Here is a 17,340-nt window from a genome sequence, read left to right as displayed (position 1 = left end):
CAAAATATCAGCAACTAAGTAAGTAAATAATTAGTTGGGCTATAAATGAGTTATAAAGTTATCCATCTTTAATGAGTGGCAGACATTTAATAAAAGGGTACCAATTCAGGTTTAAAAAATTGCAGTCATCAAGAACCATTAACCTTTTCCCTTACCTCTTTTCTGCTAAATGAATGCCATAAAATACGATAAAGAAATGTGAGACAATGGTTTAGAAAATTCTAGGTTTGATTCCTCTTCAATTGTGATATTTGTCTACAACAAAATTGCAAAATAATTAAAATAGCAAAGTGTTTGCAAAAAAAAAGAAAAAAAAAAGTCATTTATAATCAACACTTAAATAATCTCCAAGAGCTTACATACAAGTCTTGAGCCAATAATGCATAGGAACATTCCAGTAGATGACAACTTCAACTAATGAACGAGGAACTTCAATCCGATCAGGAGATGCAACAGGAAATTCCCTACATTTCAAAATTAACCTTAGATTTCTTAAAATAAATAAATAACCTTAAAAAAAAACATTCTTAAATATAAATATTTAAAATAAATAATTAAAAATTTACCTCATAAATTTTAATGTGTAACCTTTCAATATTACAAAGAAAAACATTAAATTAAAAAAGAGAGCAATTTTTATTATAATCTCGAATTACAAAAATGAAGATCATCATCATCATGCATATCAAGAATTTAGGCCTAGCGTGGCCTGTTCCGTCCTTAGAAGTCATCATTGAATCTTTTAAGAGAACATCCTGGTTTACTTTAAGGCTTGTTTTGGTAATCTTTCTATTTTCATTCTTTTAACATGTTCCATCCATTCATGTTTATATTTTTTAATTTTTTTATATTACTGGTTATTGGTTTAATTCTTTCATAATTTCTTCGTTTCATTTGTGATCAAATAGAGTATACTTTGCAGTTTTTCTCATAAACTTCATTTCTGCTGTTATTAATCTTTGCCTGTCTTTTTGTTTTATTGACCAGATTTCACTTCCATACAACAGGACTGGTAGGGCTAATGTATTGTATACTTTTAGTCTGGTTTGTTTTTGAACTAGGTTTGGTTTAAATATAGAATTAATTACACCTGTTATTTTTAAATATTTTGCAATTCTTAGGTTTATCTTTTTCATATGTGGTCATACATCCTAGGTAGTTAAATGAATTCACTGTTCTAAGATCTTGGTTATCTATTGCTATTTTAGTTCTTACTGGATCTATTTTAGATCTTGTCCTTTAAAGGCCATAGTTTTTGATTTTTCTGTTGATATTATCATACCATAATCTGTGGCTATCTCATTTAGATCTAAAATAGATTTCTGTAAGTTATCTTCAGAATTTGTAATTATTTGGTCATCGGCAAAAAGGAAAGTGTTTAAGTTCACAGTGGGAGAAAGTTGAATACCTTGATGGAAATTTTTATTCCATTTTATTATTATTTCACTTAGGAAAATATTAAAAAGAGTTGCTGAGAGGGACATCCTTGTCCGACCCCTTGGTTTATCTCTCTCATATATGATAGCTCATGATTTAATCTTATTTGTATTTGATTATTTTCATATATACTTATGATAGGATATTATTTGGTATTTGTCTTTCTTTTAATATATTAAATAAAATGCTTCTTTTAACTTTGTCAAAGTCAATAAATGCAATATCTGTTTCTAAATTGCATTCTCTTCTTTTCTCTATTATTTTTTAGGCAAAAGGCTGGGTCTACACATGATCATCCTTTTCTAAATCCATTCTGTATTTCTAAAATAAAGTTTTCGGAATATTTCATTAGTTTGTTATTTAAAATTCTGCTATATATTGTGTAACAGGAATTTAGTATACTTATTCCTCTATAGTTTTCAGGATCATCTCCACTACCTTTTTTAAAGATAGGAATCACAATTGCTTCCTTCCATTCTATTGAGGGTGTTAGTTTATGTTGTTTTTATTGATTCTTTATTTTTCTTATATTTATCTTCATCAGAGCTTACTAAATCTCCAATTAAATCTTCAATTATACTACAGACTGCTCCAATGTTAAATTACTTTAATTTCATTTATACCTTTACCTATCTACCTTATTTACTCATTTTGTCTCTCTTACTTCTCTCTTAAGTACTCATACAAATCTTATTATTTCTATTTCTGCTGGCCGCTATAAACATAGTGAATGATGGTGCACCCACACTATTAACAAAGACACTGCTTCAGGCTAGAGCCAATCCCTTTGTTATAATTCGGGGATTATCCCCGTTTATAATTTTGGAAAAATTTATTTGTTAACGCTGCGCCATCCAAAATTATTAGACTAGAGAAGCTTCGTCGTCTGGGAGAAAATACTCAGAATAGCACAATATTCAATATTCATACAGTTACTATTCCAAATTTCACCAAAACTTACGAGTCTCAATTTTACTGCAGTCGTGGCTTTCCCCAAGATTTTGATTCGCACAGGTTCTACTTTATGAGTGGTGCATTGAGAACATCGATCAGGCAAGTTATTAAGTTGACAAGAAAGGATTTATTCATTAAAAAATATGGTACAATTACTGATAATTACTTAACTAAACTAATTCAATCATGCAGGCGTAACCTGTGCATTCTTAAACTTTCTCAACATGAAGCAATATCTACTACTAAACACATTATGAATTCCGTCTAATTACTTAACATTCTTAGGTAATCATTTACCAAATCTTGGTCTCAGGAACTATCTGACTATAACAAAACTATATATTCAATCACAACACTTTGCAAGTCCTAATATACAGAGCTATGATATTCTATATGTGGATCAGATACTAAAGTCCTATTACACTTCGAAAGTCCAATAACTTATCAGTTCCTGTCTTCATTGCAATCTAACATTCCTGTATATACAAAAGATTTAAAAAGTTCTTACATTACCGAGGCATTAGGATCACTCTGGCTTTCTCTTTCGATCATCTGCTCTATTCTTATGGCTTGTTGTTTCTTCCTCTGGTTTACTGCTTTCAGAAAGGACTGGCTAGCGAATACGTTCACAATTCAGTTCCTTCGATGTAGGTAAAGCTGGTCTGTGGGGATCAGTCCACGTGGTTCCGCATATCATCTCGGTCTACGCTGATTATACCCCTGCGCCTAGGCCAATGCTCATGCTGGATCTCTGTCTGACCGCATAGCTGCCTATGGACATCGTCCTCCTCGACCGCACTTGAACTTCCTTCTTTGGGAATGACAGGAACAGGATGAAAAAAAGAACCCCGAGTTGGCATTGCTCTATATATTCACTGCTGTGATATTCTCCCTACTACGTCACTGTTTTTACCCAGCACCTAACTCTTCTGCATTCTGTGCCGTCACTCCTCCTTGTGTCCATGGGAAACTCCTGTGTGTCTTTTAGACTTTGCGTACGTGACTGCCTCTAGACGTCTTTAATCCGCTTATCTCTTCTGTAATTTTGATCTAAACTTTGGCATACTAACATTTTTTCACCTATTTTCAACCTCTGTTGAATTCACAAAGGCACTTAATATTATAATACATAAGGAAATTTTAAATCATGGATTTTATCATTTTACAATCAATTTCACCTTTACCAATATACAAGTATTTCTCCGAAAATTTTGATATTTGTTAAATCTGAATGAAATGCAGTATAATAAATTTTCTCCTTCATTCAAGATTTAACGGGGGGGGGGTTACCATTTGTTTAGATTTTATTTAAAAATAATAGGAGTCTTTCTTTGAATCTTGTTTCTGCATATTTATATAGTTCTGAACCTAGCTTATCTTCTCCAGGTGATTTTCCATTTCTTGTTTCTTTCAGGCTTATTTCTAATTCTTCTTTAGTTATTTCCTTTTCATTTTCGTTAAATGTTTGCAAGTTGCCTTTTTTAAAATATTTATCTGTCCACAATTCTGTGTAGAAATTTAGAAATTCTTCTAATTTCAATTCGGTGTTTAATTTTATGTTTTCTTTAGGAGCTGCATTTAAGTGTTTCAAAATCTTATATACACTGGGTCTTATTTTTATATAAATCATGTTCAAAAATTGGAAACAAATTTGTTCCATGCTTCTCTATGCCTTTTCCTGACTTCTCTTTTAGCTATGGCTCATATTCATTTATATTCTATTTCATCTTCTAATCTTTTACTGCTTAACCATTTGTGATAGGTTTCTTTTTTCATTTTGATTATTTCTTTGATTGTATCATCCCATATCTTCAGTGTTTTCCTTTCATTGAATTTTTTAGTCTTTCCTAAGCTTTCATTTGCTGCTGCATTTAGTATCATTTTTATATTAAGCCATTCTATTTCTACATTTTGTTTTATTTTATCTAGATATTGGTTAATTCTTTGTTCATATAGCCATTGTATATTTGTGTCATTTAATAGTCTAGTTTTATAAACAAATGTTTTAAATTTTCTTTCTGTTCTTGTTACTTGTAGCCATTTAGGTGGCAATCTTAATTTTATTTTAACGAGGAAGTGGTCACTATTTATTTCATATCCTCTGTGAAGTCTAACATCTAATGAAAACTTTGATGTCTTTTCATTTAAGATAAATAATCTAATATTGATTTCCATCCTCTTGCTGCTCAAGCATATTTATGTATGTCTTTATGTTTATAGAAAGAATTCATTATTTTTAGGTTATTATAAATTACAAAGTCAATCAATTTTTTAGCATTCCTGTTTAGAGTATGTTCTCCATATATTCCTATATTATTATTAATTTTCGTGTTTCGAATTCTTGCATTTACGTCTCCTGCTAAAATTACATAATAATTTTTATTTATTTTATTATATATATATTTTGCAGCTGATTATAAAATTCAATATTATCCTGTTCTCTTCCTTCTTCTGGGGCATATAAACCAATTATTGTTAAATAACCTCTATCTATTTTTATTCTAGCTTCTATTATTCTTTCATTCCATAATTTATAATGTTTTAACTGTTTTGAAAGGTAGTTATGAATCCAAACATGACTCCTGCTTGTGCTCTTTGGTCTCTGTCAACTCCACTGTACATCACATTAAAATTTTCGGTTCTCATGGTTCCTTTTAATTTCTTTTTCAGTGATTACTGCTATTTTAAAATTTCTTTCATTTAATATTCGGTCTAATTCTATTTCTTTATATGCTATTCCTCTTACATTCCAGTTTGCTATATGCATTATATTTTGTTCCCATTTCTGTTTTACCTTTTCCATTCCAAGGTCGTTTTCCATAGATTCATTCCGATTACCTTTTTCTGTCAGCTTAAAAGTAGAATTATGTTCTCCAAAAATGAAGATATTTTCTAAAAATAAATATTAATAACATATGGAAACTGAGCTGAAGCTAATGTTTCTCCCACTAGAGATTTAACTCCTAATCATTCTCTCTTTTGTCCTTTTTCTTATATTCTATTACATTTTAGAGAAATATAATAGAATTGCTCTCCAAATAAAGAATATTTGGAGATCAAGAGCAATTTTTTTTTAAACCCAATTCTTTTCACAATAGCATTTCACAGTGAGTGCTTTCTGTAAACCATCTGCATGTATTATAAATATATTTACAATATTTAATTAAATTGAGCTTTAATGATTGTGTTCATGATTATGGTTTCTTCTGTTAATCAAATTATACTGTGAGAGTCGTGCAATTAACTGCTTTATACAATAATAACAGATGCATTGCATGCATGTCTAATTTAATAATGAACTAAATTAATGCAGTGATTTACTTGATTAGAAGTTTATCAGAAATAAGAACTAAACGTGTTCATATGTAAAAGTGTTCAAATGAAAAACTTACCTGTCTTGCTTAAAAACTTAAAGTGGGCAAGATTTACTTCTAGCAAGTAAAACACCATGGCAATAAAATATAATGGTTGCTTATTGCTTTTGCTTCCAGCTCATTGATACTTCGGGTTTTTATTTGTTTCTGAAAGAAAAACTGTAGTATGTGTGCTGGAGCATGTGCAAGTAAGTACAGAGAACAACTATGACACAGCTGTTGAGAAGAAGAAGATATACGCTCACTTTGTAATAGTATTTTTTAACTTATATCAACTCCTAACAAGAGAGGTCTTAAGACATAGACCACAAAAGTGCTATCTGAGCATACATAGGTGAATAAAGGGAAGAAAAGAATCTGTTAATGTGTTTAAAGAGATAGGGTTGTATTCACTGGAGAAAGCAGTATGGTGAAGACTGTTTCAAAGGATAGAGGTACAAGGAAGATGAAGAAAGATGTTGAGAAACTTGTTTAGTGAGTTTGGAGCTGAACTGTATCTTAATGTTGACCAGAAGCAGCAAGTTTTGTGGGTATTTCCGTGAAGCAGCATCCACGGAAATACCCACAAAAGAAACATAATGTAGAAACATCACATCTATGGGGAAACAACTGAGATAAATAGAGAAAGAGAGTGAGAGAGAGGGGGGGGGTGTCATTTATTAAGTGAACAGGTCTCTTCTAGATACAATCAAGAATTCTGAGAGAAGCTTTTTAGTGCACCACCTGATGGAAAATACATTATGAGGTAGGCTGTTCCAAAGGACAGAGGTAGATAAAATAATTGAGGGAGAGGAGAAGCAGGTTCGATGCATTTGCTTCTTTTGTTTTAACAGGTCCAACAGGAAAGCAGAGGAATGATGTTTGCCAGTTTGGAGCAGTGATTATAGAAGCATCAGTAGAAGTGATTTAGAGCTAGAGGTTGAAATGAGTCTGGGAAGGGTCATCTATAAGTCGAACTGTTCTCCTCTGGATGCTATCAAGAACTTTTAGAGAGGTTTTAAGTGCACTACCCCAAATGTGTGAGCAGAATTCTAAGGACGGGCAAATTTGGGACTTGTATAAGGATGGCAGCTGGGTGGTAAAATAACATCTTGAGTGGAAAAGAATGCCTAGTTTTTTTGTTTTTTTTAGAGGCTGAGAAAGCTACTGATATATTTATGGCAGGAGAGGCTGGAGGTAAATATCAGTTCAAGGCAAGAGAGAGAGCTAATCCTGTCTAATGATTTGTGAATTACTGAGGGTAAGGAAAGGTGATATGAGATCTCAGAAATGCATTTTGGTGGCACTGAAGGAGGTTAGATTATCCTTGTTCCACTGAATGGATAGGTTTGGATGTTACCAAAAGAAGATCACTGATATGTATGAGAAAGAGTGTAGATGAAAGCTTTGGGTACTCGAACATTGATGGAAAAATCAGCCAAATGCCACCTAGCATGACATGCAATGAAAGATCAGAGATAAAGTTGGGGAACCTGCTTGCAAATGACAGAAGGGAGACAATAAGATGGCAGCATAGTAAAGCATGCCAGATTTGATCAAATGCCTTAGAAATACCAAGAGTGACCACATGAGTTCCTCCAAATCTTTCACTGACCTGTATTCAAAGGCAGGTTAGTGAAGGAGTATGCTATAGATAAAAAATAGTGGAATCTATATTGGTGACCACTGACATGAATATCTAGGAAGTGAAGAAGCTTGTTGTTGATGACCTTTGTCACTTTTGTAAGTATTAAAGTGAGGTGTTGATAGTCTAACTTTTATCTCCTTTTAAGAACAGGCTAGATAAAAGTTGCTTCCAGGATGTCAGATAGATGCCAAGTGAATATGACATCTTGTAAATATGCTAGAGTGGGTGTTAGTTCTTAATAACACCCACCTTAATAACTTGAAGGATACTGGACAGGATGTTATCAGTCATGGCTATTGAGTATTTTTCTGATGTCCTTTGGGTGAAAGATTTGACCTGAAGCTTTGACAGAGAAGGAATATTGTGGTTGGATTTGTGGAATAGTAAGATGAAATCTGTCTCGGTCATCTAAATGAGTTGGCAGAGAAGACTGATGCCAAGATCATCTGCCTTATCCTTAGGAATACAGTAAACCCTTGCCGAACGCGGGGGTTACATCATTAATACATTGCGCGCACGGCAAAATCGTGTTCCGCAAAGTTAACTTTCTATGGAAAAAAATGTGTTAGGTATAGTTCAAATTAAGAAACTATGTATGTATAATTTAAACTAACCTAAATATTGTTGTAATTAAAAGGGAAAAATGAAATGAATGTTAATTGAAAGGATTTTTATTACTGCTTAATAAGTAGGTACATGATACAATTATTTTTTTAAAAAGCTAGTGATTTTTGCTTGGGACAATGACTGACGCAACTCTTTAAAAGTTTCGCGGTAAGGAGTGCAGAGTTTTTCAATGCCTTCCATAAAGTGTCCTCTTCTTTCTTCATTTGGGTCAATCTCCATTATAAAATCAGACAGTTAAACGAATTTTAACAATCAACAGTCATTTAACTTCTTGTAAGTTAAAGGCACTTTATCTTCTTCACTATTGCTGTCGGCTGGTGTTACAAAATCATCCAATTCTTCTTCATTCGTCATTCTCGATTAATTCTTTGACTTCTCCTTCTTCCATATCTGAAAATCCTTCGCCGCCAATTGCTTTTGTAATTTGTACAATTAATTTGTACAATCCAAGCTATTAACATTTTTTCCATCTTTTCCAATTGCGGAATTCTTCTTGAAACTTGAGAAACCTTTGCCGAAGTATCACCTGAAGCTTTGACACTAGACCGAATCTTTTCTTCATTCTCCCATATTGTTCTTATGCTTGATTCGTTTATAGCTAGTTCTCTTGCAAGTGATAAAACACGTGTACCATTTTTCAACTTATCTAAAATTTCAATTTTCTGAGAAAATGTCAAAACTTTGCGTCTTTTTTTGCTGCTTTATCATCTTCATTCTTCCTCTTAGATGTCCTATTGAATTTTTGAAATTAAAAGAAATACAACTGCAAAAGGAGAAGAGGATAAACATTGATTCCAGCTCTAACATGAGTGAAATGATCGCCTGGGTCACTCAGCTAGTGGGCAGTGCCAAGCAGGGTTGCCAGCCAACACTCTGCAGCGTACCACGTATGAATGAAATTCTAACGTTGGACAAATTAAATGGAAACAATTAAGATAACGCATATGTGCAAAATCATGTTCTGCAAATCTGCGCTCGGCAAGGGTTTACTGTACTATCAGTATTCTGTAAGGATGAGAAAGAGAATGAGGTGAAAACTCAGTAGGGAAGAAGTTTGCCCAAAAGCCTTGATATGCAACCAGAAGGCAAGCTTAGTATATGTGGCCCTTACAAAGTCTGCTTTAAATGTGTTGATTGTTTTGGGCTGTAGTGTAAGATGAGTAAAAACAGCAGTTTTTAATGTCCATTTTAAGTGTATGTTAATGTTTATCTTGGACTGCTTTGGCAAATTTGTTTATAAACCAAGACTTGGATAAAAGTCAAAGATTTTATTGTGAATAAAGGCACTCGTTCTAGCAAGAATCCAGTTATTCAGATGAAAGCAAGTACTTGGATCAGGAGAATGGAAGAAATAATTGGACCATGGAAGGTATAGATATTCCAAAGATCTTCCCAGCTGGCACCACCTACAGGTTACAAAGTTGAGAATAGCCAGGAGAAGTATAAAAAGTAAAAAAGACATATGGACAAAATTATGGTCAGACATGTATTTGGAAGAAGAACTAGTTTTTAAAAAAAAAAAGGTCCGAGGTGTTGGAAGAATGATGAAAATTATCTGGTATTTTGGTGAATGATTTGTGTTAGATCATCACTAACAGCAAATAATTTAACTTCACTTCCAGCTGTGTCTGTGAAGTTAAAGAAGGGGGAGCCAGTGAGAATTATGGATGTTGAAATCTCCAAGGAAGATTATCTCTGTGTTTGGGTAATTACACTGTAAATGATCAACTCTCAGAGACAGATAATCAAAAAGGTCAGTACAGTTGTCAGAATTACCTATTTTGAAAAAGGAAATTAAACTGTTTTATGATTTCCATTTTGTCTTCTGTCTATTTTCAGGTATTTGTAATTCAAAAATGGAGTAATGATTCTTCTAACAGCAAATCAGATAGCAGATAGTGTTATGATTCTACAGATAGAATTGCAGTTTTCTGTAGAGACAGAAATAGAAGAAGAGACTGAAACCGCAATCACTAGAAGGAATTCAAAGCATAAGAAAACCTGTTTCCGTAAAGCAAGTGGCCTCTCAGGACCATATGTGAGAGATCAAAGCTGTTATTTCTCAGAAGACAAGCAGATTCTGCTAGAAGACTGCTGAACATTCAAGTGTAAAATCAGTAATAGAAAATCATACATGTATCACAGTAAAAATTATTTATTGTACAAATATTTCATCTTATGTATCTTAAGACATCATCATTGTAAACAAAGAACAGCAGCAAAGAATTTAAACAAAAGAAACAGTAAAGCACATGCACTACAATACAATTCCTCTATGTTCATGAGAAACATTACTGGGATAAAATTAAAAACAATCTATTTAATACAGTTGAGATAACTATTTCCCAAACTTTAAGTATGGTAAGGAAATCATTGTGATTAAGGTTCAGTCGATGAAGTATCAGCATCGACTTTGAATAAACATTCATATTAATGCATAGATCTATTATGTGGATCTATGTATAATATATATAATATATATGCATATAATGATAATGATCTTGAAGTTCAGAAATAGGTTTTTTTCTTACTATGGACAAACAGGAAAACAAGCTCCACAAACATGGTACTTGGCACACTACATAGCATCAGTGATGATAACAGACTGAATATGACTGATGGGCTTGAAGGCAACAATGAGTTTATATGTTTTCACAATCTTGTATCAGTTCTGAACATGTAGCAATGTTCAGAACTGATAATTCAGATATCATATAAGAAACTAATGAAGAACATAACGAATTTGTGTTCTCTGAAATTAGACTTGCTACTTCAATAAAATACTGCTAATAACCAGCTTATGAGAGTGGGGTGGCCAAGTGATTTTGAAGGAGTAAGTCAGTTCAAAAGAAAATGACAACTAAAATGTAGTGAAGGAGAAATTCATGCAACTAGAAAGGAAAACTGTGTAGTTATGAATTCAGGAATCAAAAATCACTGTTAGAATAGATACAAATAACAGTCATAGGAAAATAAACTGGAAGAGAAGATACTACTCTCACTCACTCAAAGAAAAACTAAAATCTCATCTAATCTGAATGATACATGCTGATAAGTGTGTGTAGAGTAGAAGCTCCAAACATTGTTACAAGAAATCAATTTCTATTTCTTCAACTTCCTGTCCATATCCACTAATACCCCCATATCCCTAGTTTCATCAATTTCCTGGAGTCTAGTTCCATCGATATGGTACATAGCTGGTATTTTTTCCTCTCCAAAATGCATAACCTAACAAGTTGTCACGTTAAACTGATATCCGTTCTTCTTTGCCCAATAATGCCAGTATATTTAAATCAACCTGCAAAATTTCATCATCTTTATTGACTACTGCTCTACCCAATTTTGCATCATTGGCAAATGAATATTTCCTCTCAGTTCACTTCCTATATCATTAAAATACAAATTAAATAGTAGTGGCCGAAGCCTTTCTACTCATTTAGTGGCCTAAGTATAGAGCTCTGAATACTAGAAACAGGCTTTTTACTGGATTCTACCTCTGAATAAACTACTGTCTAGTATTTCTCCAACTACCCTCTTATTCACTTCATATCCACCCCCATGTGCCGCAATTTATCAGAATTCCACGCAGTATCCTGTCAAAAACCTTTACAAAGTTCAGCAGTATCATTATATACCCATTATATTTATCCAACTTAGCTGTTACTGTATTATATTATAAAAAGTGAGTAAGTTACTCAGGCATGATCTGTCCTTCACAAAAACATGCTGCCCTCCATTCAGTATCCCATTCCTGGATTTTTCACCTTAACCAATTTCTCTAATACTTTAAACACCACTCCTGAGACCTTAGCATTCCATAATTTGCTACCTCAAGTCTTGGAACCTCCTTTATGCAGTGGAACTATTGTTTGTAAACGCATTTGACCATGGATTGGTTTTCTATATAGGATGCCAATGGGGAGGAAATGTTTTTTAAAATATTTTTGAATGGCATCATTACAAAACACTAACATAACAGTGATTGTTCTGAAGAGAGAGAGCTCACAGAGAAATATAACTATATTTCTCCAACCTTCTTATCCCCTGCCTACAATACTAGTACTATTCTTATATGTGGGGTATAAAAATAGCCAGGTATTTAAGAAATACAAACTCCATGCAGTTTTTAATTACCACATCAAGATGATCACCCATCCAATTATCAGAAATGAAGAACCATTGATAGTCATGTATGCAGAGGCCATGCCCTGGATGCCACCCACAAAAATCAAATGGGAAAATACACCACTGTATCTCATTGTAGCAAGTTTAAACATGAAACATTTTCTAGAACCTGAAGATACTCTTAAAAACTATCCTAATCTAAACAAACATGGATGTATGAGAAGCTCTTTTAACATACAGTTTCCCCATATGGGAAAATGTGATGATGTTTTTGTGATAGTCTTTAGAGTTTTGCATTAATTCATTAAATCTTCATGATGAGTTCTAACTAACTTTTAAGCCTATCCATGTCTGATTATATTGATTTTAAGATTTTTGTGAAGCTTAGCTTCTGTAGAAAACAATATTATACATTAAACAGAAATGTTAAACAGGGAAAAAAAAAAAAAAAAAAATGGGGGAAGGAATTCCCCCTCATTTCTTTCTTTTTTTTTTTTTTTTTTTTTTTTTTAATAAGCCCTAGTCAGAAAAGTCTGAAAAGCTATAGTACATTATGACTGGGGGGGGGGGGGGGGATGATTAGATAACGTGGCAGTAGTGATGGAGTTGTATCAAGTGATTAAAATCGTATTCCACCTGTTTGAGGTTTTTTTTTTTTTTAATCAAGGCCAGAGTTTGTTTCAGTCCTTCACTGATAGATCATTAAATTCTAGTTTCCTTTACACTTCATAATTATTTTTTTAAAGATAAAAGAAACAGTTAAATTTATATGAAGCATCAAGCTAAAGTGACTATTTTTTATGAAAGCTATTTATTCATATCACCATCATAGTTGGTTTATGGTACTGATCACATAACCAATTATGGCCAAGAAACTTACTTGCTTTTGTAAACCAATTTTATTAGAATACCACAGTTGATCCTATCTGCTATAGACAAAACAAATGGTTTTGCAAGAGAGAGATAAATCTTCCCTACTACATAAAATCATTTATTGCATCCTGAAATGGAGAAAAAACTCATAGTCCTCATTATTGTCCATTTATATTTACTGAACTGCTTGACTAGCCAATTCAAAGAAAATTCCATATTCTGGTTTTTTTTAGAATGAATCATGCACTATTAGCCATAACTCGGTTACTATAGACATATTTTTAAAAATATCTTCATAATTTCCTTGAAAAAATTTAATATCATTTACCTGAAAAAAAAAAAAAAAACTTTTGTCAAAAAAGTATAATTAATAGTATTAAGAACATTTGTCTTTCCTATTATTAAACTGTAACAATTTACACATACCAAGAAGTAGTAAGAGAAGATAATCCCATGGCAACTGCAGTAGCTTCTGAGAGGTAACTTATGAAGTAATGGCTGCTTCGAAATGCCAGTGCATCTCTGTAGGCAGCAATCCATCTAAAATAGATTTTGAACAAATTAAAATATTAATAGGAAAAGTTATTGGTGAGACTTTTAGTAATAACGGTTCATTTAAAAAAAAAAAATTCCTAGCAGAGAATTTACTACTATTTGATTTTTTTTTTAAAATGAGAATCATCCTACAAAGGTTGTAAACCTATAGTACATTAGTATTAGTAATCTGCAAAAGTAAGTATCTTTTCTAATGTTTATATACTGATTATCAGACTTTAGGAAGAGTAGTATCCTATAAACATATAACTGTCTAAGCCAGGGGTCGGAAACTGGGGGCCAGCATGCAGCCCATAATAGGTTGACCATGCTTACATGGCATGTGGCCCGTATGTTGAATTATTTAAATAATGCATTTTATAATATGAATAATAAATTAAAAATAATTTTATACCTATATTTTGTGATATTTCCGTGCAACTTGGCATGAGTTAACTGTGTGAGTCATCATGAGTGGGGATAACAAAGGCGACTTCATCCAACGACAATCAAAATTTTGGCGCACTTTTGAAGTCACGTTCCTGGTCCATCTTTTAATATAATTCAACACCATCAACTATTATTTTCAGAGGGTATTTGTTAAAAATAATTTCAAAAATGGGTTCAAGAAAGCGTAAAATTGCAGATGTAGGAAGAAAGTTTAATGATAAATGGAACAGCAAGTACTTTTTATTGAAAATGGGGGTATTCTATTTCTATCAATGAAAGATGTCATGGACATCGTGATACAACTGTAAATTACATCCAATGCAATGGTCTGAAACACCGCCAATTTCAAGAATTCTTGATAGAAATAGAATTGCAGTAGAAGGACGTTATCTACTACTTGGCTGTAAATGTAAATTTTTTAATTTACATGAAGAAATAGATATTTTCATGAGGGAACATGAAAATACTGCTCACAACTATCAGATAAAAAATGGATTATGTCTCTTGCATTTACGGAAGATATTACAACGTACCCTAATGAATTTAATGTGAATCTGTAGGGCCAAGGTAAACTAGTCGAACTGTTCTCTGATATAAAAGCTTTTGAAGGACAAACTGTGTCTGTTGAAGAAACATATGATGGAAGAAAATCTACATCATTATATATGATGCAAATCTGCATCTACAATTGGCAAAGACAAAAGGAAACTTTTGTTGGTATTATTGAAAATTTACAAACGGAATTTTCAACAAGATTTGTGGATTTTCATAAAAATAGCATCGAAATGTGATTATTTTTGAACCCTTTTAATGTCGACATTGATGATGTATCAAACCAACCACAGATGGAAGTTTTGGAACAGAATGAAACATTGAAGAATGCATTTTCGTTAGAAAATGTTGAAAAATTTTATTGATGCTTAGCAAAAAATTTGAAGGATTAATCAGTTTTGCAAAGAAGTTATGGTAGCATTTGGAAGCACACACACATTTGCAAACAAGCATTTTCTACCATGAGTTTTAGAAAAAGTAAATTTTCTTCTCAACTGACTGATGAACATTTGCATGCTTCGATTCGAATTTGCTAAGGGAAAACAATCACAAAAGGCACATTAAGCAGGGAGACACACATATTGTGATGCATAAACTATATTACTTTGTATTAAATGATATTTTTTTCTTGACCACAGAAGCTATGTGAATTGACTATTTGGGAAATGTTGATCAAGTATCTGAGAAAAAACTATTTTAATACCAACTAGTTTCACCAACTAAAGATGTTGGCATCTTCAGGATACAGGACTGATGATAGGATCTAAAGCTAACAAAACATGTTACAGACTAGACATTAACAGAATTCTAATTATAAATTACAAAACAACACTGAACGTGTGCAATACACGTGTGACACGTACATGATTTCACTTGTTGTTTAGGAATGTTTTATAGTTGGTACTAAAGTTCATTTCTTGTGTGTTTAGAGATCTAATTAGGGTCTTCCAGATCTCGGATAAGATTAAACTTTGGTTCCTATTAAGATTTTCTACAGAACGGGCGACTGTTGTGGCTTCTTTAAAAATATGAGAGCAGTAATCCTCTTCTATGTAAGGAGTACAGCTTTTATCCCACTCAATGACATGGTTGGTTGTGGAGAAATAGGAAGATAAGACCGATATATCTTGTCTGTTGTTTTTGACATATCTGATGTGTTCTCTCTGTCTTATCTCAAGGCTTCTTGAAGTTTGGCCGATGTAACTTAAACTGCACGAGCATGGGATATGCTCGTGCAGTTTAATATGCTGGAGTTTACAATATCCCATATTCATGCGGTTTAAGTTACATCGGCCAAACTTTTATAATAAGATTTAAAAATTAAAATGACTATATACTTATTACTGTTAAGTCCCTAACCCCCTATAACTCTGTTGATTTAATGTATCGACTTACGTCCAAACCGACTTAGGTCCTTTCTGATGGAATGGAACCCCAGCGTTGAGGGATGACTGTACGCTTTGATATCTATCCCATCAATCACCCTCATACACAAACCACCAGCTTCATATCCACCATGCCAATTCGTGTAACAGAGTTCCACATGGTATACTGTCAAACACATTTGCAAAATGTGTTTGACAGTATACCATGCAGGGCAGTGCAGTATCATCAAGCAGTCTCCAAACCAATGCCCCATAGAGTATCATACTCTTATCCACTAATTCTTGAATTCTGTCTCTGACCAACTTTTTCTGTATCTTTACCACTATGGTCTATAAGTTGTTACCTCAGTCTTAGAGCTTCCTTTGTGCAACAGAACAATTTTGTCTTCCTCGTTTCCTTGTGCCTTTACTAGAGCTGAAACACAAAGTTAAACATTCAGAAGATGCAAATTCCTTTGCAAATTCTCAAAATACATAAGCTGATATTCCATTCAATCCTATGGTCATATGTGCACTGAAATTCTGCAATATCCTAAGATCTTTCAATTCACCAATCTCTATTCCATATCACTTGCTGCCACAGCAATAGCTTCACTTAGATCTTTGCAAAGTAGTCACTGAGTAATTCAACTCTTTTGTTTGCTTCTGTCAGCTTGCTACCAGCACTGATTCAAGTTTTCCTTCCATAGTCATTCTTCCATTTACTTGTCATATAGTGAAAGAACTCTGAGATTTTCTTTGGTCTGCTCAGCTAATTTCAAATAATTACTTCTTAGTAGGTGAATAAATTCCATTTCCTTCCTGCAAATCTATGTTCCCCTGTTTGAAGTTCTCCCCCATAATAATTGGTCATCCTGAAGTCATGTTAATTTGCAAGTCATGTCTTCTACATTTCCCCTTGTACCTGTCCCCCTCCCCACTGTGTATTTTACCCTGCTGACCTCTATTTAACACCAGATTACCTCAAATGAACTACATCTGTCTTCCTGATGACCTCCTACTCAGCTGCCATTCATCTACTATCATCAACAATATGCTTCTCAAATTATTCCAGTCTTCTATGAAAATACTATACTCCTCACACGATATTCCTGTAACTAACATCATATGCTGTCAACCAAGTCTCGCTAATGCCTATAACTTTAGCAAGGTTGCATCAACGAATGCTAAAAAAATACTTCCCTCTTATTATTCCTAATACTTTTGACATTCATCATCTTCATCTGCCTAAGGCAATCCAAGGCTACTCTGAATAAGAGCTTTCCAGTCCAATCTATCAGTAGCCAAGTAATTTAAATTTCTGTAAGAGTTCAGACCCTATACTTTTGATGTTTTCTATCCATTTCTTTCTAGGTCTTCCTGGTGGTATCTTTCCTACTACTCTTCCATTTTGGAGAATTTG

At 33.2% G+C, this 17,340-nt stretch overlaps 1 protein-coding gene across 1 annotated transcript in view; it reads right to left on the bottom strand.

The window, feature by feature from the left end:
* The window catches only part of por (Protein-serine O-palmitoleoyltransferase por), a 277,914-nt gene that overhangs the window by 58,585 nt on the left and 201,989 nt on the right, over positions 1 to 17,340 (bottom strand). Inside the window, exons 8-9 of the mRNA XM_090393431.1 lie at positions 13,444 to 13,557; positions 364 to 464 (exon numbers count right to left, since the gene is read on the bottom strand). Coding sequence (XP_090249557.1) covers positions 364 to 464; positions 13,444 to 13,557 — 215 coding nt within the window. The remainder of the gene's footprint in view (positions 1 to 363; positions 465 to 13,443; positions 13,558 to 17,340) is intronic.

Source organism: Typopeltis vanoorti, chromosome 5 (genome assembly GCF_054136105.1).
Source record: "Typopeltis vanoorti isolate ZY-2024b chromosome 5, IOZ_Tvanoo_1.0, whole genome shotgun sequence".
NCBI lineage: Eukaryota > Metazoa > Arthropoda > Arachnida > Uropygi > Thelyphonidae > Typopeltis > Typopeltis vanoorti.
The sequence above is the reverse complement of the archived record's forward strand: the minus strand, read 5'-3'. Positions and strand labels throughout refer to the sequence as shown.